This window comes from Thermobia domestica, chromosome 1 (genome assembly GCF_964235325.1).
Source record: "Thermobia domestica chromosome 1, izTheDome1.hap1.1, whole genome shotgun sequence".
Classification (NCBI taxonomy): Eukaryota; Metazoa; Arthropoda; class Insecta; order Zygentoma; family Lepismatidae; genus Thermobia; species Thermobia domestica.
Genome location: NC_137454.1, coordinates 136,319,512 through 136,344,507, shown reverse-complemented (window position 1 = coordinate 136,344,507; position 24,996 = coordinate 136,319,512). Strand labels below are relative to the sequence as shown.

The 24,996-nt window shown below is 35.8% G+C and overlaps 1 protein-coding gene across 2 annotated transcripts in view; it reads left to right on the top strand.

Annotated features, from left to right (window-relative positions):
• LOC145689415 (uncharacterized) overlaps positions 1-24,996 on the top strand; it is a 117,230-nt gene that overhangs the window by 21,070 nt on the left and 71,164 nt on the right. The window contains exon 1 of one of the 2 annotated variants that reach the window (XM_081763570.1): positions 19,348-20,302. The exons of the other annotated variant lie outside the window; for it this stretch is intronic. Coding sequence (XP_081619696.1) covers positions 20,060-20,302 — 243 coding nt within the window. The 5' untranslated portion in view covers positions 19,348-20,059. Of the gene's footprint in view, positions 1-19,347; positions 20,303-24,996 lie in introns of those variants that run through there. 2 annotated transcript variants of the gene reach the window in all.

The following is a 24,996-nucleotide window of genomic DNA, read 5'->3' as shown; positions in this document are numbered from 1 at the left end:
TTCATTTCTCATAATTACTGTCTCCTTTAGCCTATCCAAGTTTAAACTTTGATTAGTTTACCACAAGACAAAGAGAAATATTACTGGTGAAAAATCAAATAAGCAATTTTCTTTCTCTCTTTTCAATTGTTTTGAAATCTTCAAGGTTTGTACAGTATAGTTCCGTGTACAGTTTGTTTTCTACTGTACCAACTAAAATTGTTTCATGACCAAGTGGTTAGTATGATCGTCTTGGCTAACTGAATAGTACATCAGTGTTGGACATTTAATATTTTTATTTGTACGAAAACATTTTCTAATATCACTCGTCAAGGATTCGATTCCCGAAGATAGGTCATGTGACAACAGATTAATTCTTACAAGGAATGTTCTAAGAATTTAGAAAAAAAAATAGAGACTTCTTGCTGAAAAATAAACTCAAAATTCAACCATTCATCAAAATAGAACCTGCATTAATTTCAAGTATATATAAAGGAAGAAGAAACCTTATATGTTTGCACATTAGTTATTGAGACTATTATCAAAATACCTCAGCACTGTTAAAAAGTTGGAAAGGTTTTAAAAATTCAGAGGAAAGAAAACACAAATTTCCCAGCACCCATTCAACAAAAACACACAATTTATTTACAAATATATATACAACTTATTTATTTCAAAAATTTTTCTTTCAATTTTCTTGCCTTCTCTAATCGATCCCACTTTTCCCCTGCCTTCACTATAACCCAATCTTCCCCATCGTTCAAATATATATCAGCTTCATTCGCTGCCCCGCTATTACCCCGCTCCCCCACTATTTCCACTGCTACTTCTTCCACTGGTCGAAGTTCTTTTCTTTCTTGAGTTAGTGGCACTGTTACTTCTTCCACTGGTGTAGTTTCTTTTCTTTTTTGAACCACTTCTACCACTGGTGAGTAGCGCGTCTTTTTCGTCCTTTGTGATGTCCCCTCATCTCTTCTCCTTTTCTTTCCCTCTGCTACATCTAATAAATTATGTATTTTTTCAAACCACTCGATATGGTTAAGGGAGGAGGAAGAAGCGGATGATGATGTTGATGGTTGGTGTTGGGACTCCATTTCTTCTGGAAAATAATAATAATAAAAAAAATGTTATTAGTGCAACATAATTTTACCAAAATAGTGCAAATTATACTTAATAGAAATAAAAATTCTGTTATTCTATCCACGTACAAAATCAGTTTCTTTTAGCCTATAGTTTGCAAAAGCTATGTAGAATTCTGGCAAAGTACTTTATACATTTTCGAATTCTCAATAAATCTGTACAAGCAAACTATCTGTGCTGTGTAAAACCCAAAGCTGAACGTACCAATAACTTAAGATCAACTCTAGTGTTCCCTCACAATATAATCGGTAACGTTCTTGCATTCAGTGCGAGCACCACCGGGTTCAATTCCCGGTAGGGGAACTATTGTTCCCCTCACAGCGTACTCGCTAACACTCTTGCATTCAGTGCAAGCACCACCGGGTTCAATTCCCGGTAGGGGAACTAGTGTTCCCTCACAACGTAGTCGCTAACGCGTTTTGGCTTTAATGCGGATGGTTCCGCGTAGCGTACTTGCTTTCGCTTTTGCGTTCAATGTGAGCGGCCCCGGGCCCGATTCCCGGTATAAAGGTGTCGCGACGCGGACGTACCCGAAAACGCATTCAAAGCAAACGGTTCTGGTCCAATTACCGACGTGGCATTCAGTCAAAAATAATAATAATGATTTTCTCATTTACACCAAACAAATGTCTTGCGTGATACCTAATTTCCCTCTTTTCACGAATAGTATGCTTGCTGAAAATTGTCTGATCTCACAGGATAAAATGTTTAAAGATCGGAAATATAAAATCAAATCAATCTTTTATCATCGTATAAAAGATAAATCTAATTCATCCGCAAAAACTCTTGCACTTGTAAAATCCTATATCTCAATCCCGATAAAAAAAAAACTTATATGAATCCACTTCAACAACATAACAATCAAAATTTTGATGTTATAAAACGGAATTTATACAAATTATTTATTTATTTAAAAAGTGGTAAGGTGTTCACTTCATATGTTTAGGGGGTCTGTAGTTCAATTCTAGGTCATGCCAACTGAACAAACACTATGTCTGCGGATTCCTTATACTTTTTATACTACTACTACCAATATGTTTCCAGGAAAAAAAAACAGAACCAGTACATTAGCAATAGCGATTTAATACTATTTTAATAGAACTAGTAGTGACACCTATCGGTAAAAGTCATAATTAAAGATTAGTTGGGCGTTGAAAGTCCCGCAGTGCTGACGCGTGTGCGACAAAGTTCCGTATATTTCTCAGGTGAGTATAGTATATATGTTTTCAATGTGTAATAAACCATAGCACATGCTTGTATATTCTGTTGGTCTTAATATTCTATCAAACTATTGAAGATCAAACGCATATAAGTAAAACTATTGGGTTAAATAAGGAATATAAACCCATGTCTTTCAGTGACAGAACAAGTATTTACTTAAGTGGTGCGGTACCACATCATTTCTGGGATATGAACCCCAGTCTTTCAGGGGGATAACCCCATCTACTAGTACTGCTGCATACATTTACATTGAAATCCTAGTGCCAAAAAAAAAAATAAAAAAATAAAAAAAAAAAAAAAGACGGGATAAAACCGAGATCTCTCACTCCAAATCCATGTATAAAACAAGTAACGTTCAGTAATGGGAGGCATTACTCTTAAAGACGGGTATAGCCCCTTTTCTCTACGCAAAAAAGAGTGCATTCAGTAATTAAAAGTTATGAGGGGGAATTCAGTCCGGGCATAGTGTCCCCTCTTCTCCACGCAACAGAGCGCATTCAGTAATTGAAAAGTTGTGAGGGGAAATTCACTCCGGGTATAGTACCCCCTCTTCTCCATGCAAAAGAGTGCATTCACTATTTGGAAAAGTTATGAGGGGGAATTCAGTCCGGGTATAGCCCCCCTCTTCACCACGCAACAGAGCGCGTTCACTATTTGGAAAAGTTATGAGGGGAAATTCACTCCGGGTATAGCCCCCCCCTCTTCCTCCACGCAAAAGACCGCGTTCACACTGCATTGTATTCTCTTTCTGCATCCCTAACAAAATATTTCGTATTTCATTTCATTTTTCTCACTCATTACCTTGCTTAATATAGAGTTAGTATGTACAAAAACCATGTGACTACCATATGATTAAGATTCTGAATACTGCATCACATGTTTAAATACGCAAGTTCATATTTTATATATTTTTCAAATATATTCCCAACACTTCTCACTCAATTATATTATTCGTCATGTCTTGGAAAAAGATCCATTTGAGTATTCACTACGTTTCGTGATAGTCAAGCTATTCTAACACGAATTCAAAGGGAAAAGGCCGTTGCTATGATCCAAAATTGAATCAATGAACGTAGTTCTTTTCTTTCGAGTCTAACTGTGGGAAAGAAAAGTCTACACATTTACGTAAAAATTGCAATATTCACATGTATCTTGGAAATTGCATCCACTACAACTAAGAACTCTTTATATAAGTACATTTTTCAGTGTGAAAACACATTGAAACACTTTTTCGCGGATCTAAACACTTTGTGAATACATCTGTACACTTAATACTGACTGATTTTCTAAAATATTAGGGATACAAGCAAGACAAATGTCTATCTTTTCTGTTGAACTTAATTATTTTACACTAAACAATATATTTTGAACATTATCTGTAGTAAATATTGAATATGTATGTGTTCTAAAAGTGTTCTTTATGTGTAAATTGCTTATTTTCCGAAAAGACAATCCAATATGAATACAGATTCATGACAAATCATTCAGACACAATGTATTTATATAAAATCTACCATCAAAAATATTGGACAGTACGCAATTCTGTTTAATCACAATTTCAGTTATAAAGATTCAAAGAAATTGCACACTTGATTTTTGCCGTAAAGTCCGTCAGTGGCGGGTCTTAAGGTAGATTGTCAAACATTTCTAAAATACCAGCTATTATGTAAAGTATCTCATTGACGGGTCTTAAGGGACATCACCATACATTTCTAAAACTATAAGTCCAACCGTCATTGGCGGTTCTTAAGGGACGTCACCACGCATTTCTAAAACTATAAAGTCCGTCAGTGGCGGGTCTTAACGGATGTCACCACGCATTTCTAAAACTATAAAGCATCTCATTGACGGTTCTTAAGGGATGTCACCACGCATTTCTAAAACTATAAAGTATCTCATTGGCGTTTTCTTAAGGGATGTCACCACGCATTTTTTCTCTAAAAAGATTAACACTGCCAAGATATTTCTCGTGTCCCCACATATTCTTAACTATAATATAATAATGCTAATTCCATTCTTCACTCTTTCCTGTGGTTAACTTGTCCAAAAACACAACCGAAACGGAATCAAAACTCAAACATAGTCTTCAAACAAATTAAAAAAAATATATATATATATATTTCGTTCCTTTGTGGTGACCGTTCAGGAAGCTAGCTTTTCCGGTGTTGGTAAACCCACTGTTTGGCAGCACAAAAGGCGATATAAGTCGGACGCGATTCCCTCAGGTTTGGGGGGGGGCTATGCCCCCATGTATGCTTCCCCATCGGTTTTCGGTAAACACATAAGGTGTTATAAGTCAAACGCGGTTCCCTCAGGTTTGGGGGGGGGGACTATCCCTCATGCACAGCTCCCCCGATTTTCGGTAAACACGTAAGGGAATGTAAGTCAGACGCGGTTCCCTCAGGTTTGGGGGGCTATGCTCCCCACAAGTTGAAACATATTGGCAAACTCATAGCTCGTTTCTACACCGTGTTAATTATTTTCATAAGAAAAACAATATGTGTTAATTTTCTAGGAGGAGTCCCACCATTCGATACTTATGCAAATATATCTAATCAATTATAATGATATAAAACTTACTTGAATATATTATCTTCTTCTTTGAACAAACACAGAAAAATCCAGAAAATCACTTTAAAGAAGCAAGGCAGAAGCAAGGCAGAAGCCTTCACGAGCAAAATTGTTAATACAGGAAATGTGTACTCCATTTATATAATATATTTTTTATTTATTCATTAACATAAGGGGAATGGAATAGGGGAAGAAAAAAAATAAAGTAAATGAATTTGCCTTGTAATACAGCATTGCCTCGCTCTGCAAAGAATCAGAAAAGAATTCCTTTGTCGGTCTCTTGCCGAATCGAAGGAAATATTTCTTTTCTATAGAGGTAATACCATGGAATTTTCACACAATGCCTAAAGTTTGAAAAACATCGCCAGCATGTCTGAATTCATACCTTAAAGACGCCAAATTGTCGTATTTTTCACAGCAAATAGTTGTTTACCAAGCAATAAAATTCGTTAGTTGGGTTCAGCCGACAATGTTCCTAAATTTTAAAATTCCGGCTTTATTCAGTAAGCTAGATAGCTATCATTTCAACAACTGTTTCAATAACCTGTATCTTGCCGAAAAGAGCAGGACAATTATTGTATGTTGTAATTCTACAGGTTCTTTTTTGTGTGTGTGTTGTTTTGCAGTAGTCAAAATGAAGGACAACCATTTATTCATCAGGTTATTGGCAATGAGTACAAGGACATCCTACTTGTTTGTTTGTCTAAATGGGCGGGGAAAAGGTTGTTGTCCGCAAACCATCCACCAGAACTGGTTTGAAAAACACCCTTTGTGAGGAAAAATGTGTCAGTTATCGCCGTTGGGGGGAGAGAAGGTATAAGCATGTTCACACAGGATGCAACCAAAGAGTGGCAGTGAGGGGTGGGGAAAAATGTGTGTCACTTGTCGCAGGGTAGAAACCTGATCACACAGAATGCGGTCAAGAGATGCGGGGAAGGGTGGGGAGCGGGTAGAAACTTGTTCACACAAGACATTGATGATGGAAAGAGAAGCGGGGACGGGTGGGTTCTCCCGTTCAGTCAAACTAAAGGGAATGATTGGTCCCCATTGTTAAACATTGCAGGCGGAGCAAACTGGTTTTTCCTGGCCAATCATATCGCAAGGTTGTTTGCATAGGGTGTGAGAAACTGAACTTCAATCTTCACCCTCAGTATTGCAATGGCAGTTGAAGAAAGAACACATCAGTCTGCAAATTTCGTACTGAGCGCCGCTGAAAAATAGCAGAGTTAAGTTTGTCATTTAAGAACCATACAAGCTAAACGAAAGAAGTGCAGTTCGCAACAAAAAAAATAAATGAAAATAAATAAATATTTCTTCCTTTCCTTCCTTTTTCCCTCCCATCTTAATACTTTACTCCGTAAAACAAAGCACCATTAAAAATCATTGCTAAACATTGGAGCTTAAAGGGTGTAATCATATTCATTATTCATAATTTTCTAGTTCAAATAAGAGTGTTCAATTAGTTACAAGCTTTACAAGTCAAATCATAATTAAATTAATGGGAAAAAACCTTGTGGGAACTAGGGACCGCGTTTTAAGCCCTATACTGAAGTTGTAATTATCTAAATCATAGTTTTAATTCTAATTTAATTATAATTTCGATTCAAAAAACGTATAGGAGCGTGTTTAAAGCTAGGAACAGCGTTCAAAGCCGTATCCTCAATCAAAAATCCTGTTGGATCGCGTTCAATGACGTATACCATTGCTCTAATTATCTGAATCGTAGTTTTAATTCTAATTTGATTATAATTTCGATTCAATAAACGTATTAAATCATGTTTAAAGCTAGGAACAGCGCTCAAAGCCGTATCCTCAATCAAATATCGTGTTGTTTCATGTTTGAAGCTAGGGATTGCGTTCAATGACGTATACCAATGCTCTAATTATCTAAATCATAGTTTTAATTCTAATTTGATTATAATTTTTAAAATTCCGATTCAAGAATCGTATAGGAGCGTGTTTCAACAAGAAAGAAGGTCATTCCACTTTTCCAAACAACCTCTATTGCACAAGTAATAAAACCACTTCCCCCAGAAACCTCCCCCAAGGACGGGACCGGCCTCTCCAAGGCCGACACGTCCATATTGACATCAAATGTATACAGTCATAAAAGCAATTAAGGGGGCAATAAAATCTATTGTCGTTGACAAATCTAGTCATTTCTACTAGGCGCCATTTAATAAAGGTTACGAAGGTTACAAAATCCTAATCAACACGATTACAGATCTCCAGTTCACCACAGCATACTGTACTCTTTGAATTAATTCCCATTATTCTCTCCATTAGCGTCGGATTTCCGACTAGGTTGATATACCAAACTTCCTAGGGCCGCAAAAAAAAAAAAAAAAAAAAAAAGTAATAAATTGAAACATTTTCATTAGTGGACAGCTTATCACGGAGTGGTGTAGTGGCGGGCGACGGGCCTCCAGGCAAGCTATAAATTGAATAGGGCTGGAAATCTGCTATGGCTTCCATATTCTTATGTATTCTGTGTAATTAGTGGGTCCCATTGTCCTTCAATTTATCCTGTAGTATTCTTGCAGGTAGATGGATAGTGTTGTAAAATTCAAATCGTATTTTCCGATCAACTTTGCGCAAGCGATACCTTTCAAAGTTTGTTGAAAATTATTTTATCATAAGATATTAAAATTCATACAAGAGACTTGCAGCAATAGCAAGAATAGCTTCTTCAAATGAACAGCTAACTAAATTTTCGGAACAGTTCTCCCTCTGATACAGTGGTTAGCGCGCAAGCCGTTGGTGCACGTGGTCTTGAGTTCGATTCCCATTGGAACAGCGTTAAAAATTTGAACGCCTTATGGTGGTTCCAATTGCACCTTAATCTGTAGCTCCACGTCTTATATAGCCTCGTTGCTAAGAAGGGAAGCTAAACTTCAAGAAATTTTCGAAGCATTTTACATAGCGATTTCATAATGCAGTCAGAATCGCCCCAGGTTTTTTTCAAGGGGTACAAAAGACTGACACATACATAAAGCCATGAATATAGGCCTACACACTATGATGCACATAACACTTCATGTGGAACAATTATTACTAACGAACTTTGCTTAACTTTATTTACTACAGTAAATATATTAAACACTGTAGTGGGTGAGTAAGGAAATCTAATATATTTTGACATGTATATGTAAAAACCGAACCCCTTTCGAAAATTCATAGGTAATAATTGCCATATTCCACCCTCTGCTGCGGTCGCCCACGAATGCAATGTAACCCTCATACACACATCACTATTGCGAAATACACAGTAGTAGTAGAATTGCCAATGCAACATCTGAACTTTCTAGTAGTCTTTTCCTACGATGTTAAGACACAAAACATCAAAATATGTTGTAAAAAAATAGTTCTTCAAAGGCACGTTATAACAAACATTTCACAGAGGGAGCTTGAAAGATTGAAGAAAGTAGCGGTGTTTCTGCATTTACAAATCTACCTTAAAATGAACTAGAGTGACTAGCCTGAAATAGACAGAATGCCGACCTCTTTCGAAGAATCCTGCTCAGTGTGAGTGTTTGCCTTGGCTCTTCATTTCACGCGTAGCCTGTACCCCCACGCTTCTGTAGATTGATTAAAAAAAAAAAAAAAAAAAAAAAAATCCAACACAGGAGTAATGTTCAAGGTTCCGATAGACGCTGGGCGATCTGTCTACTTACATGAAAGCAGATTCCAGAAAAGGATCTAGTTTCAACGTTTGAAAAACGGAAAACTAATTATAGGAAATTTTAAGTTAGGAAAAGACCTAAACTTAATGCATGTAGAATTCTAAAGGGTAGACAGTGTACCCTGTCTTTCCGCAAGCCTCGTCACACATTTACTAACTATCTTAACGCATTTACCCACAGTAGATATTTTCATGCTCAAATGACTTTAAGTGTTCGTCCTGCGAAAGGGCGCCCGAAGAAAATATTCTAGGGAGGGGCCATCTCCATGGTTGCTATATTACGTCTGGTATTTTCTGGTGTTTAATATACATGATTTGCTACATTACATATACATTTTCGTGAGCGAAGGAGAGGGGCACCCTGCCCTCCCCTTCGGGCGCCCATGGTCATGCGCTCTAACTCTCTGTCTTATTAGTTGCCACCAGTGACGAGACGACAAGAGGGCCACTGTCACCTTGATGGCTACGCCTGGCCCCAGACACGTAATATAGGTCAAAAAATATTAAACTACCCTTTTCGGTGCACAAATAACTTGCTGCCTCCTTTAAAAAAATCTACTCTCTATCTTAGCCCTCCCAATAAATTAAAAGCTGGCATCGCCTTTGCCTGGGAGAGTGAAAATCTACTACAGTTTTCGTAAACCACATCTGGCAGAATGACAATCCGCTAACAGAGTTAGTCTAGCATTATGACATTCAGTTAAGAAAGAAAAAAAAAAAACTTATTTTGCTGCCGTCATTCATACGAATGTTGAGCTATTCACAGTCTGCACAAAAAAATTTACGCATGCAAAGTCCAAAATCATGTTTTATATACTTGAAGGGTGCTAAGTCAACCAATAAAATACTCTAAATTAGAGATGCAAGGGCTCGAAAAAAAACTGCTTTTTTGAAAAAAAAACCTCGTTTTTTTCTGCTTCGCTTTTTTGCTTGGGAAATTTTGAGCTTTTTTGAAAATTTTGCTTTAAACTCATAAAGCAGACTTTGATTCGCTTCTTTACAACAAAAAACTCATTTAATTAGTGGTCGAAAATAAACCACGAATTTCAAAAAGATTTTTTACAATTCTTAACATATTTACATTATGAATTCCAAAGGATTAACCAATGTATGTAATAATATTTTAACCTCTTATATACAATAAGTACTTTAAAAAATGATACACAAATAACTAGCAAAATTTTATGTATCATTCTTACTTCAGAATATCACACACTTTCTTTTTGAAGCAAAATAAAGAAAAACGAGAGAAATCTGCACATCAAGAGCTTCGTTTCGGGTGGTTGTGTACATTCTTGAAATTTTTCAGTTAAGTTTTAACTTTCATATACATTGTATGAATATTTCGAACAAATTTTTCACAGATTGATCACATACGTAATAATCTGTTACCATCTAGCAGATGCTTCAGATCTGCAAAATCGGTAAAGCTCCAAATTCTGTAATGCACTGACTGTTCCTTAAGCTTGTTCAGAATCGTGAAAGTATCGAATTTTCTGTTCATGGATCATATATGTAATAGACGGTTCATCTGAGGTATGGTTTCCTAGGCTGTAGAACATATAACCACGGTTTACCCAGTCCTGAAGGTTTCTGAATTTTTAACAATAAAATTCAATATATCGTTACAAAACTTTTTTTTTTTTTTTTTTTTTTACAAAAAAGAAAAACTGGAATACATTTAAAAAGAATGGAAAAATCAATCACTGTTCCAATTCACAAGAAAGACGGCAAAATTGATTGTAATAATTGTCGAGGCATTTCTTTTAACATTATATTAATAAGACTAGCTGAACCTTCGCTCTCTACACAGCGCAACATTCGCATATGAGCAAAGATCTCCTTATCATTCCTTACAACATCTGTACATGTCCCTTTACAGACACAAGTGAAAGACGTATTGATAAAAAAAAAAAAAAAAAAAAAAAAAGTTAAGGGGTATCGTAAAGGGGATACTTTTTTCGATTATTTTTTCTCAATATCTCGCACCGTTTGCAAGATTTGAGTCTGCTTCCGGTTGGAGTTTCTAATTCATGTATGACCAGTGTTTTCTTTCTTCTTGCATGCAGTATGCAATAAGCAAATACATTACATACACAATTAATTATAATGTCAGTTATATATGGTGTTCATTGGGCAAAACACTCCCCCCCAAAAAAAGGTTCATCTTAGACTGGAGAAATGGTTATCCTTCCTTTTCCATTATTATTTGGCCATGAAACAAACGCCTGAGACATATACAACCCCTATATACAACAATGTGGTGTTGGATTGTATAATGCTTAGGATGTGATGCTTTACTTTTTTTAAAACTTCAACATTTCCAATGTACCCGTAAAAATGTAATAAAAGAAATAGTGTCCATGTTTTTTTTAAATATTCAATTAGAACTGGACAATCTACATGAAATTTGCAATCGATCAGTGAAAACGTCATCTTTCTAGAGCCTGTAGTTTCCGAGATCTCATTGTCGAAAGGATTGGCCTTAAACATGTAAACGTAGTTTAAAAGAGCTCCAAAGATGGCAGCACAATTCATTGCATTTATTTCGCAGAAGGCTTATTAAAGGCAAAGGCCTTTGAACAATAATTTAAAAGGATAAACTTTGTTAAAAATATTTCTTTAAGTAATTTATTTAAAGTATACTCTTTTAAAAATATTTGCCTTTGTTATAAACGTGAAATCACAAATAACCGTAAATCAAAGGATTGGAAGCTAAGGTTATCGGTCGCTCTTAATTGGTGCTGTAGCCCCATTACTCCTAGATACTTTACAAGCTGATGCTGAAACTGATGCACCGCATAAATATCTGCATTCGCCGTTAAACGTTCTCCTCACGCTATACCTAAAATCTATACATCCTACAGCTGAAGACCACGACATATTTCATATATATCTCATACCAGATCATCTTCATCATTTGTTTCCATTTTAGCACTGTCTCAATTCACTACTAACTTTGGGCTTTCCCCGTGTTTCCATCAGTCTCGAGTCGCCCCGAGACAGAAGAACTAACATTCATTCGTGTATCTAACACTATGTTTGTGATTGTGGCGTGTACGCACTGCATTTCATTTTATACTATCATGTTTATTTCATAACAATTCAACGCACTGCTTCCATGCCAAAGTTCCATTCTGTTTCTACCTGCGCCAATTATATAATTATATATGTATTTTGTTTACTTATCTGCACATTTCAATTTATTCACTCACTTATTGTTTTGTTTATTGTTACTTTCAGCACTATTCGTTTATAAAACTGCACTTAGACCATCTTATATGCTATAAACCCACCAGTGTCGTCAATTCTGTGCCAAAGAGAGGGCGTAACCCTCTAATGGCTAGGGTTAGGAGACACTCTACCAGCATACCATTTTGAAATGAAAATATATGAATAAAGTTTAAAGTACCAATCCCTAACCCTATAACCTTTAAAAAAAAAGTGCTGTAGCATTTTAATAGATAGATTGACTCCATACGCAGATGAAATTATTGGAGATTATCAGTGTAGATTTACTCGAAATCGACCAGATATTTACCATTCGACAAATACTCGAAAAGAAATGGGAATATATTACCCAGTATATCAACTGTTTATTGATTTTAGAAAGGCTTACAACTCGGTTAGGAGGGAAACACTGTACAACATTCTTACAGAATTTGGAATACCGAAACAGCTAGATTTATTAAGTGTTTAAATGAATCCCAGAGTAAAGTCCGAGTAGAAAAATGCGACCTTCCACGTCGAGATTGGCCTGAAACAAGGATATGTGTTATCGCCGTTATTATTCAGCTTTGTTCCGGAGTACGCTATAAGAAAAATCAAAGATAGGAACCAAGGCCTAGAGTTGAATGGTATTCACCAAATTATGGTGTATGCTGATGATGTAAATCTGATAGGAGAACAATCGAAAGAAATGCAGAGGCCTTATTAAACGCTTGCAGGGACATGAGTAAATGCAGAGAAATCTAAATACAAGGAAGTTCATAAGGATCGTAATACGGCAAATTATGAATGCGTTAAAATATCAATTAATACTTTCGACACAGTGGATACTTTCAAATATCTTGTATCAAATATCTTCAAATAGATGAGTATCACCAGACCGAAATCATACCCACAAAGAAATTAAATGTCGACTGAAATCAAGAATTCTTGTTATTATTCAGTTCAAAACATTTTATCGTCGCGAATTCTGTCAAAAAATTTAAAGCTTAAAATATATAATATGATAATCATGCCCGTTATGCTTTATGGTTGTGAAACGGAGGGAAGAACGCAGACTGGAATTATTTGAGAATAAAATTTTGAGACGAATATTTGGACCCAAGAGGAACGGGAATGGGGAATGGCGGAAACTTCATAAGGAGGAACTACATAATTTATACGGTTTACCAAACATCGTCAGTCATCAAGTCTAGGAGGCTCAGGTGAGCAGGTCGGTTCCGTAGTATTTTGTTCCAGTAGCGTTTCGTCCGAAGACAAAATCCGTAGCATTTCGTCCCGGTGTAGTAGCGTTTCGTCCCAATGCAAATCCATGGCAGTTCGTCTCGAGCTACCGTTATGTTTATTGATTAGTGAACAGACTAATGAGTAGAGTTTCGTCCAGTAACCAACACAGGTGATGACTCACACGTCAATCAATGGGTAATTCTGAAACTTAATCTAGGTGGCAGCACAGCCGGATAGGCCTACTAGGCACTTCGAACACTTGCTAACGAGCGTTCTGCAATGGAAGTACGGGACTCAGGATGTGTGTTTCCTTACCTTTTTGAAGCCAGCAAAAATGGAGTAAGGATGACTATATATCCAGAGTATCACAGAAGACCACGAAAAACTGACTGAATTTTTCATTACTTTGTTGACCAGTGGTTTGAAAATCCACAAATATGTTTCCCATGGATGAGAGAATTGTAAAAGCAACTGTCACTGGAAAAGTCAGGAGACATCGGGAACTTTTTAAGAAGTGTTTCTTACATAATCCTTATAGATTAAAAAGAAAGAAAAGCCGTTAGGACTGACATATGAAAATATTAGACGAAGCTATTGATAGTGAAAAATATACGAATATCATTTAATAAGTAACAAAGCGCTGGCTACAATTATATTTGTGGGACTAGGCCTTAAGTTTTAATCCCGAGTCCGGTAATTCCGTGGATTTTTTAGTTTATGAAAATTTAAAAAAAAAATCCATAAATTAACCGCGCGGGTCCATGAAATTCGTGGGTTACTTACTACCCCTTTCGTATATGTTGAGTGCTAAGCTTATACAGCAGGCCCACCTCTGTCAGAGAGGTGCCAATAAAAGAGGGTACGCAGTCCAGGCTGGTGACAACAATGAAGCTTATCGCACTGTAAACTTAATAAATGTGTGTATGTGTTGTGTGTTTGTGAGTGTAACTACTGGACGAAACGCTACTCGAAACCTAAGTTTCATGTTCGTGGAATTGGGATGAAACGATACGACACGTGGTGGGATTGGGACGAAACGACACGACACGGGCAGCTCATGTAGCCAGAATGGAAGAAAGTAGGAACGTTTTCAATGTTTTAATTTAAAATCCAATCGGGAAAGGTCCATTATGAAAACCTAGGCCCAGATGGGAGGACAATATTAAGATGGAACTAGCAGAAATAGGAATATCGAGTAGAAACTGGATTGAATTGGATAAGAGAGAGAGAGAGAGAGAGAGAGAGAAAATACATTTAAGTTAAGCACAACTGCACAACCACCATGAGTGAGTGGTTAGCTTTCGCGCTTCTATCGTGAAGTCCGGGATTCAACTCCGCATTCGACCATTTTGACAAAAGTTTTTCTTAATTCCATCTGTGAGTTCTGGCCGGCTTCCTTTGTAATCGTTTTTAAATCTTTGTTATTACTAATTACCAGCAGTGATGGATTTGCGAAGAGGGTTAGGATGGAGATGTCTTTCGGATTGAAGCCTCTACCCCGAAATTACGGAATTTCTAAAACAAACTAAATATTAGTTTTCCTTTACTCATAAACTTCAAGCTGTCCTCAAATAAAAAAATAGGAATTTTTAGAAAAACTAAGCATTAATAAGAAAAGCCTTCCCAAAATACTTTTCTAAATCCGCCACTGATTATCAGTATAAAGTGGTCTTCAAGGTTGTATCTGGTAGATTATAGCTGAATATACAAACGAAACGAAATATTTGTTATGCCTGTACTCATAAAGTTAAGCTCCTCTTAAATAAAAGTTAGGAATTTTTAGAAAAACCAAACGTTATTCAGAAAAACCCCTCCCAAATATTTTTCTAAATCCGATACTGATTATTTCTATCAAATCGTATTCAAGGTTGTGTCCGGAAGATTATTGTTAAATCATTGCTAAGCTACAGTATAACGGAAATGTGGAAGTACGCTCTGACAGATATATTGAAAAACGTACGATCTGATGGATATATTGAAAAATATAAGTTTAATCATGTGCTAGAAGCTAGAGTACTAAGCTCTAAGAAGTGAAACACGGATTACTAAAAAGAAATTATCTAGAAAAGAAAGAAATGTCGATAATTGAGAAGTTAAATAGCTTCTAAAATTGCCCTCGAATACTACGTACTTTATGTTTACTTTAATTCATTAACCGTGTTCCATCCATCATGATGGTGAATTCCAGAGCGAAATATGGCATTTAGGTCATGGAATCTTGTTTAATTTTAGAATATACTATAAGAAAGCTATTTAAACAGAAAAATCATGAAAATGAAAAAAGCCAAAATTTCCAAAATTCTCGTTTTTTTTCAAAAAAGCCGTCTTTTTATGTGCAAAAAACCACCTATTGAAAAAAGCCGGCTTTTTTGCATCTCTACTCTAAATAGACTGTGATAGCATTCTATTGTTTTCCTGGTTGATTTTTAACTTTATGAATGACTAACTGATGAGTAACGTGCTTTTGAAGATCTAAAGAATGCTAGTGTTACTCACATCAGTACATGTATAAACTGCAAAATTATTTTGCTGCGTACATTACGTATTTTGGACTTTTTTTAAAAAAAATCTGTACATGTCATTTTGTTTATTATCTTGACTGCTTGAGCAGACCTAATTATACAATTTGGAATATACAGTTATTTTTTAAGTATTCCGTATATATATTTTTTTAAAGTTATTGCACCTGGTCTCTTACATGTTCATGAAACAAATATTTATAGTTTTCGGGGAATGCTTAATCTGGGAATACATAGATAAAACCACATACTGAGCCCATATCGGTTTCTGGAACAACACCTTTTTGTATTTCTGTCTCTATGGCTATAGCTTTGGGGTAAAGATAGCATTGCGCGTATTACTGAAAAAATTGTGTCCAACAAGACTCTTTCTTCCAGCAGCGTGTGTATGTGTGTGTGTGTGAGAGAGTTTATGACTCGGTATGACAAACGATTCTGCGAACTCGAAATATTTTAACAGTCGGTTCATTAGAACCGGGTAGGTGCGAACCGGCTGAATAGCATCGCTGCATCAGGCACGTAGCCAGGATTTCGTAATAGGGGGGGTCCGTGACATTAAATACTGTGGTTATCCACACCAGAGTTCGATTATACTAAACTATTTTACTGGGTACATATATTGGTTCGTTTAGTCAGGATTTCGTAATTGGGGGGGGGGCAGTGTGATATGAAATATTGTGGTTATCACACAAGGGGCTTGATCACTATTTGTTAGAACAATAAAATGATCACATGATAGTATTTTAGTAACAAACTATGAATAAATGTCGAATAAAAGAATTTTAAAAAGATTTTAAAAGATTTTACAATATCTACGTTCCTTCTTCTGTTCATCCAAATATTACAATTTTCCTTTCATTATGGCCTCAACTATTTTTAATAAAGTGCGTATCCAACAATGTCTGGTAAAATATTTTACAGTACTTGCGCTCCTTTTTCTATTGAATCAAGTGTTAACGGAACTTTCTTACACATAACTTTTTGTTTTTAATATCCGTCAAATATTGTCTGTTCCAAATGACAAGTTAAAGGAGCAGTTGAAAACCGTTTCCGAAATAACATGTTTAATACTACAGAGAAGCGATGATGAAAAATTATTTTTATTTTTAGCTTTTTATTTTTAACGCGACTCTTCCTATTTCTCGTTTCTTTTTGTTTTATCCTTCCTTATTTTTTATTTCTGGTCTCGAAGGGGGGGGGTCCGGACCCCCCGGACCCACCCCTTGGCTACGTGCCTGGCTGCATGCAGTATGTAGTAAGAAGTTCATATGTTACACACACCATTAATTATAATGTCAGTGATATATGGTATTCATTGGGCAAAACACTTCAAACAATAAAGATACATCTTAGACTGGAGAAATGGTTATTCTTCATTTTTCATTATAATTTGGCCATGAAACAAACGCCTGAGAGATATACAACCGATACACAAATATGCGGTGTTGGACTGTATAACTCATAGGATATGCTGCTTGACTTTTTAAAAAGTTTAACACTTCTAGTATATCCCTCAAAAATGTAATAAAGAAATAACGGCTATGTTTTTAAATATTCAATTAGAACTGAACAATCCACACAAAATTTGCAATCGATTAGTGAAAATGGCATTTTTCTAGAGTCTATGGTTCCCGAGAATTCACTGTCAAAAGGATTGGCCACAAACATACCTAGGTATAAAGTTTTCTTGACCACAAACCTAGCTAGATTCTCAGAAATAGCAATGCGAGTAGGAAAGCGAGGGCATTTTTATGCAGTGGTTACTACCGGTAACAAGTGTGGCCCCGCGTAGCGTAGTCGCTAACGCTCTTGCCTTTGGTGCAAGCGGTTCTGGGTTCGATTCCCGGTAGCGACACTTGATCGAAAAGGTGTAAAAGTTTTTTCAGGCCAGCCATCCTGAGTGGAGTTTTCTTGGGTTTTCCTCGTTCACATCAGGTAAATGCCGGGATGGTACCTAACATACAGGTCCCATGTACAGTCACCCACATAAGTACCTGGACCCCAAGCAATGGAATTATAACAGTCAGGGGTCCAGGTACTTATGTGGGTGACTGTACCTTACAGGCCCGCTTCCTTCCTTTTCATCGGATAGTTTGATCTAAATACTATTCCTAATCATAACGATCGGTAACAATCAACTCCAGAAAATTTTCGTCTGTTGTTAATGCAATGCGGCGATGCCATTAAATGGAGTTTTATTATATTGTACTACACGTAGGCAGAGCCGTAGCTAGAGATTTCGGCGCCCTCTACACACCACACCAAGATTGCTTTTATTTATTTATTTATTTATTTATTATTATTATTATTATTATTATTATTATTATTATTATTATTATTTTTAACATATAAGAGAAGCAGCTTTTGTTGTTATGATACGCTGAATTTTTATGAATTTGCTTGGACAGACCATTAGACTGTACGACCTGTTTTCAAAAGGCTTATTTTGAACTTTCTGTTGAACTTGACAAAACTACCTTTGGTTGTATACAAATCCACGTGAAGAACAGTTACGGAAATTTACAACTATTTATAACTATCGATACTTCGATAAAAAATGAAATTTCATATTGTCGATAAGAAATGAAATTTCAATACATTAGAAACTATGTGCTTTTAAAATGTTCGAAATGGGTAACAGCATTAATTTCCACTAATAATTGTAAACTTTTGTAATTTTCTTCTGTATATGACCACACAAATAGCATTTTAATTTCGATTCTTTTAATAGGGTTATTAGTAGACTTCGGATTTTTGACCGCTTCTTGACTTACACCCGAGAGAAACTGTCCTCCATTTGAACTCGAAACCGGGACTAATTGGCCACAAATGCGATACGTCTGCCGTCTCACTCACGGACTCCTCATAAAAATACTTTGTACTGATCTTTACATACTTGGTAATATAATTGTCAAAAGTAATTTCAGAAGGACAAAACGATAAACAGTTGCACAAGCGAAACCATTGTACAGAATTACATATGGACAATTTCAAAATACTGCAGAGTACACCAAGAACTAATTTCGTCCAAGTTAGTTCACAACGACTTTTATTAGTGCAAGTTAAAGAAATACAACAACTTAATTTGCATATCATTAAGAAATGTTTGAGTCTACTTTTGGCTTTGACTCATTTATACATAAATAGATACCAAAGATATTTCTGATTTCAATAAATGCCTCTTGGGGTTTGCATGCCCCTTCCCCCCTCCAAAGTACGGCACTTCGTTGTATTTTATCAATAGTAAACATTATTAAAACGAAACAATATTTAGAATTATTCTTTGATTGCAATTACATAACAATAAGAACAAACTATAAAAAATCACAAAAGAAACATTCATATGGTAAGCATAAGGTTGCTTTTGTAGTATAATATCTTTGAGTAATGAATGGGGAATTTAGGTCTGAATATAATACGAATAATATACGGGAGCGAAACGTGATAAAACATAAATGTGTGTTCATCAAGATTTTACGAACATTTACACTTTTACGAATATTTTTTGTTTTTTCGTTTAAACCATTTTTTTTTTAAATACCAGCTGGTTTAAACCAGCCAACCCTGATCCCTACCCTACCCTACTATACTATACTATACCCTTTTAAAGCGGTACTATTTATCGATGTGCAGGTGGAGCGTGTATTGTAAAATTTACAACATGTATAATTTCTATGTTCCAGATTAATACTTCTGGTTTATTCAATCCTAAAATTTTAGCCGGTTCGTATAGTACTGCATAAGAAATATTTGCTCGGTGCTGCTCTCTTTTGGGGATATTTCGTACTATTAGTAGACGGACAAATGAAGTGTGTTTTGCAATACGAAAAAATATATTTGTTTATATGTGAGTGATTTATATACGTAGTACAATATGCAGAAAATGTCTTGCTTCTAAGTTCAGTATTTTTGTACGAGATAAAATACATTGTGTGTCGTGAAGTAACGGAGTTTGTTTACTTTAATATCTCTTTAGTGTAGAAGATTGGATATTTTGTTGTGTAGCGCTGTCCTCAACTACTGTATTTATGTGAACTCTTCGACTAGGAGAAAAGCAGAAAAGTACAAGGAGAAAACTACGATACGTCGTTTTCATGCATTGTTTGTATTTTGTGATATTTTAAATCAGAACTTCCCATAGTTTTAAAGTTATTTTGAGAATAGTGCTTCCATGTAGCTGGTAGAAAACAACGATGGAATTGATTCGTTTTGCTGTGTATTTAAATCTTGTGGTTTATTCTTAGCTCAGTGATGCTGTGCTGCGTCTGTGCAAACAGTTTTTTTGAGTCCAAGGTTGAATTTGTTTTCTTCTCCATAGTACAGAATCTAAAAGTAAACACTAGATGTGTGAAGTATACTTGATGTCTCAAAGAAAGAAGTTTAGACTGTTAAACACAAAACAGCTTAAATTCTTACTAGAATCATTAAGATAACAACGGTATGTGATATAAAGTGAACCTAACACTGCGTTTATAGCGAGTTATTTGCTTGGATGGAAGACTTAAGCGAAATGGATACAGTTGCAGGAAGAGGCAAAGCATGGCTCCGTTCGAAAGCTGCTCAATCATTTTTACATGAAGATGAACAGTATGGTTTTCTAGACGAGTCCACAAGATTCGAATTACGAACGAGTTCCGCTGCATTCAGAGAATCAGCTTGCATGATTAGCAGAGATAATGATTTAATTTCAAGACGATTAGAGCTTGCACAACGTTGCAGTAAGATATTAATGATGGTAAGTTTAATTTCTTTAATTTAGATGGATAAATTTCACATTACATGCTCCCGCTGTGCGTCGATATGTAGAGGATACGGCCAGGTTCGCTTAGGTGTAGGGAAGTTTGGATCCATTTAGTTAGTATTAATCGAATGTAGTTACAAGTGCTTGTGTAAGGATGCCAGCTGGAGCGCACATTATAAAGGTTGCCTAAATTTATAACACAACTGATACAACTGTAAAATGTGCTGGCAAATTTTTACTTTGACTCCAACTGTGACTTCAACCGATTCATGTGATCCGGTTCCCGGAGCAGTTTAGGAATCATTCCTAAACTGCTCCCGGAACCGGATCACATGAATCGATTACAATTACTAACACAGTGAAAGTAATGTACGATGTTAAGAATTATACTATAAGTACAAGGGCCACAATGTTACTATACGATGTTAAGAATTATACTATAAGTACAAGGGCCACAATGTTACTAAACATCAATTCAGGTGAAGCGGTGACTATGAATTTTGAGATCTAAATGGGGGGCTACCGCCCGCCAACCCCCCCGCTCAAGTACCATAAAAACATCCAAAATAATAATAAATAATCACACCACTACTATAAAGCTAAGATAAGAAGGGAAAAATTAAAAAAAAACACTCGTCTCTAATCATAAATCAGTGCATGACAAAGAAAAAAAAATTACATCTCAACAAGACAATACTTTGCCTAATACTCAAATGCAAAACAAATCAAGAATAAAAATAATATGAATTAAAAAAAAGAAAACACTCACGATTTCGCCATATGAGAAATCTCATGAATAATGAACTCATAACTGCTGATTCCACACACGAAAAAATAAGATACCAAGAACACATGCACAATACTCAACATTACTGAAAAATGTTCCTTTCCGCACACACGTCGTTTTATTAAACCGAGCACACTTGCTATTATTACAAACAAGAAACCAATAAACGTCCACTTTTAGAATACGTCGAAAATATCTTCAGTTTAGACCACAACTATGATAGGTTTTCTCTAACTCAATTCAACCAATTCAATTACGCGCTTCCCGCATGCCACAAACAGCAGCACACACATACATGCACACAGAACATGTGACTACTAACCAACTACCATATGACTACACAGACACATAGTGGGAAAAATATGAACTAAGACGTCACACCAAAGGCACGAACAGTTCTAACAAGTGACTCACGCACAAACAGTTCCAGGAAGTAACTGAACCTATAAGAACCGATTAAAGTCACAGTTGGAGTCAAAGTAAAGACTTACCAATGTGCTTACGCGGACTTTTATATATATATATATATATATATATATATATATATATATATATATATATATATATATATATATATACCTAAGTTGCATTGGTTAGAATCCGTGACCACACATTTGTAAAATTTACAGGAAAAATGTGTAAGGTTATTTCAAAGAACCAATCTAAGCATAATGCAGAGTGTGTGCTCTTTACCTCACTCCGTTAAAAAAAAAGAAAGTACGGTATGGTTGTTTGTGAAGGCAGTATGCTAAGTCAATGCATGACCATAGAAGCAATGACGTTTCGAGGGTTTCGAAACAGGTGGAGCATAACTTCATTTGGATGGCATTTAGTATCTCGCCCAACTCGTTTCATGGTTCCAGAACCGAGTACCATGTTTTTGTCTAAATTGTGATAAAGGTAGAAGTACAAGGGCCCTCGAGGCTTCTAACTCCCTTCGTTAGCTGTCCCTAGCTCAGCTATATTTTGTAAAGTCAGTAACACACTATAAATCTTATATGTGCTAAGTTGGGGGAGATATTAAATATCAGCCCTTCATTTTGTTGCAGTAGTCTGAAGGTCTAAAGTTCCCAAGATACTTGATTACTTCAATGATCTTGTCTGTAGATTGTCGTATTTAAGGACCAAGTTGAATTGATTAATTGCATTCAGCATAGGACACAAGAAGTACAACCAGAACATAAAAAAAGAGAATGACTTTTAAAGATTTGGACTAACTTGTGGCACGATATAGTGTTTGTAGCATCAGCGCTGGCAGACCACCTTGTATCTAACAACTTCTGTATAAAATCTATATAATTTTGCTCCCGCAGCCTTGGCTACTAGCACTTCCATCCACAGATGTGTTTAAAAAGAGAAAAGAAAAGTATCCCGAACACTCTTCAACTATCAACGAACATAAGATTAAACAATGTTCGTAACAATGAACACTGATCACAGTACGTCAATATATTTCGCTTGCTTTGACCCAGAGTCCATTTACAATAGCTTGCATATTTACGGTACAATAGACTGAAATAGTGTGATGCCCATCCTTCTCGTTACTAAGGTGATCGCCGAGACGTCACATCCTTCTCGTTGCTAAGGTGATCGCCATTTTATTTTCTAAACAACAAGTAGCCTAAATACCAAGGGCCTAAATGCAAAGCGAAAACAGTGATGAAATATTTCGGAATTGCAAACATTAGACTGAATGAAATATTTGTGTTTCTTTTTTAAAATTTCCAATCAATGAAACTAAAATAACTGAGATATAGAAAAAGACAAAGAGAAAAAATGTACTTATCTTATTCATAATCAGATATTAATCTTAAATTATTCTGGAAAATTTATGATTCATTAATATAAGTATCATAGCATTGCATACATGAACAGGATTAATGATTAACAGTTTTTAGAATATATGCTGAACCATTCATAATTGGATGTTTTCTTATTGTACTGTTTCCAAATGTTTAAGAAAAAAGTTGATACGGAATATAAGAAAAGATTGACCTATATCCACTGATGGTCTGTACTGAAAAATTCCAAACGCTTGCTTTATTCCCCTTTCTTTTGGAATATTCTAGACATTAATATTGTGCACTTCCATTACCAAGAGTAGACATAAGAGAAGCAAATATCCCAACAGAATTAATATTGTTCTAAAAGTTTTTTTTTCTTTTTAAAAATCGTATATTTTACAGTTTTCCTAGTGCCAACAGTTTGTCAGTCTGCACGTTAGGGAGTTTCTATTGTGTATAATTGCTTCTTAAGGTGGATTACATGATAATGAGGTTTACATTAATTATTTGATTCCTACCTTTTCACTTAAGAGATGTGGCGCTTTTAGAAACAAGTTTCTTAAATGTAAGTCTTTATGAATTTTCTTGATTTTATTCGTAGTATGCTATTTCCATATTCTAAATCTGTACCTTTTCCCACCAACATTATTTAGTCGTTAAAACATTTTATAATTTTAAATAAATTTACATCGGTTGTCCTTTTTTCTACTAGACTAAATACACTATTCGCTTTACGCGTTTGTATAGGAAAAAACATGGCCATCACCATGGTAACGGAAAGGAAATGACAACATCACTATTTCAGTCTATAATTTTGCACTTGTCAAGACTTTATTATTATGATATATTCAGCTTTCTTTGACATCGCTCTTCGAACAGTCGCAGCACCTAGATGTTATAATTGCCTGCTGGTGTTTTGCACAGCTCGTTGTTTCGACCATCATTACCGAAAATGTTTCCTTTGGAAATTAGATCCGAATACTACAACCTGTTGTGTTGTAAAGAAGTAATTACAACTTAATTAAAAATAGCACCTCCTGCGTCTATATTGATATATAATAAAAACGTGTGTACGCGTGTCTATCATCAGATTTTCACATAGGAAGGAGTCACCTAAAACCATCAGTTTCGAAGCTATTTCTTCGATTTTTAATTTGAGAGTAAATTGGGGGAAGCAGGGTCAAATTTTACGTGTGTGTATAGTGAACCACATTGCCTGTGAAGCAGGCAGTTCAAACGTTTTTGCCTGGGTTGCTAATTGCCTATTTTTAAGATATTTGCATTCTCTTGCATTAACCTTGTTCTTGGTGCGCATGCGAAGACCGGCGAGCTGGTTCGATAATCGATAGACATTGCTCGTTCTTATATACTTCAGGTATTTCTTTACTTTCGAAGATTTTCCATAAACAGTATTCTTCCTGTGCGAAGAAGGGCATTCCAGTTAGTTTAAATTAAAATTATAATGCTTTGGGGTGGTTAGGTTTGCTTCGCTGACATCCTGTTGCTAGTAACAGGTGGGACATTGACCAGTCTACCCCACAGCTGTAGATGCTGGTGCATAAATGTGTCCCCAAGCGACCCTACACGTAAGAATTGTGGTTTTATACCATATCAAGTTTTTTCTTTGCAATCTTTGCTTGCGCGTACCCACCATCGCCGACGCGGCTGCCATACGGTTCGCACCCCTGTGCTCCCCTGTTCCACTCCTGCATGACTCAGTTAAATACACTTTTTGCTTTTAGTGGCCACCAACCGTAGGTTGGTTAGTGCTTTTTCTTTTATGGCATGCCGTATATCACCACCATTGTATTTTTGACCGTAACGGCAAAGCACTTCTAAAGTGAATCTGCACCGGAGAATGCAACTCCTTCCATAGGAAACAATGTTTAAAAGTCCTAAGAGTACATTTCCTCAAGAAAGAATTAAGTATATCATAACATAATGTATGTTCCAGATTCTTAAATGCACCACTTCCGTAATTGGAATTCATGCGTTAATATATAAATTGGGATAATGTAATAAACATATTTCATGAGGTAGGCTACCAGTGAAGAAGTTAGTAAGCCAATTTTTACTTTCCAAAAGTTCCAGAAATGCAAATAAGACCACACTGTTCA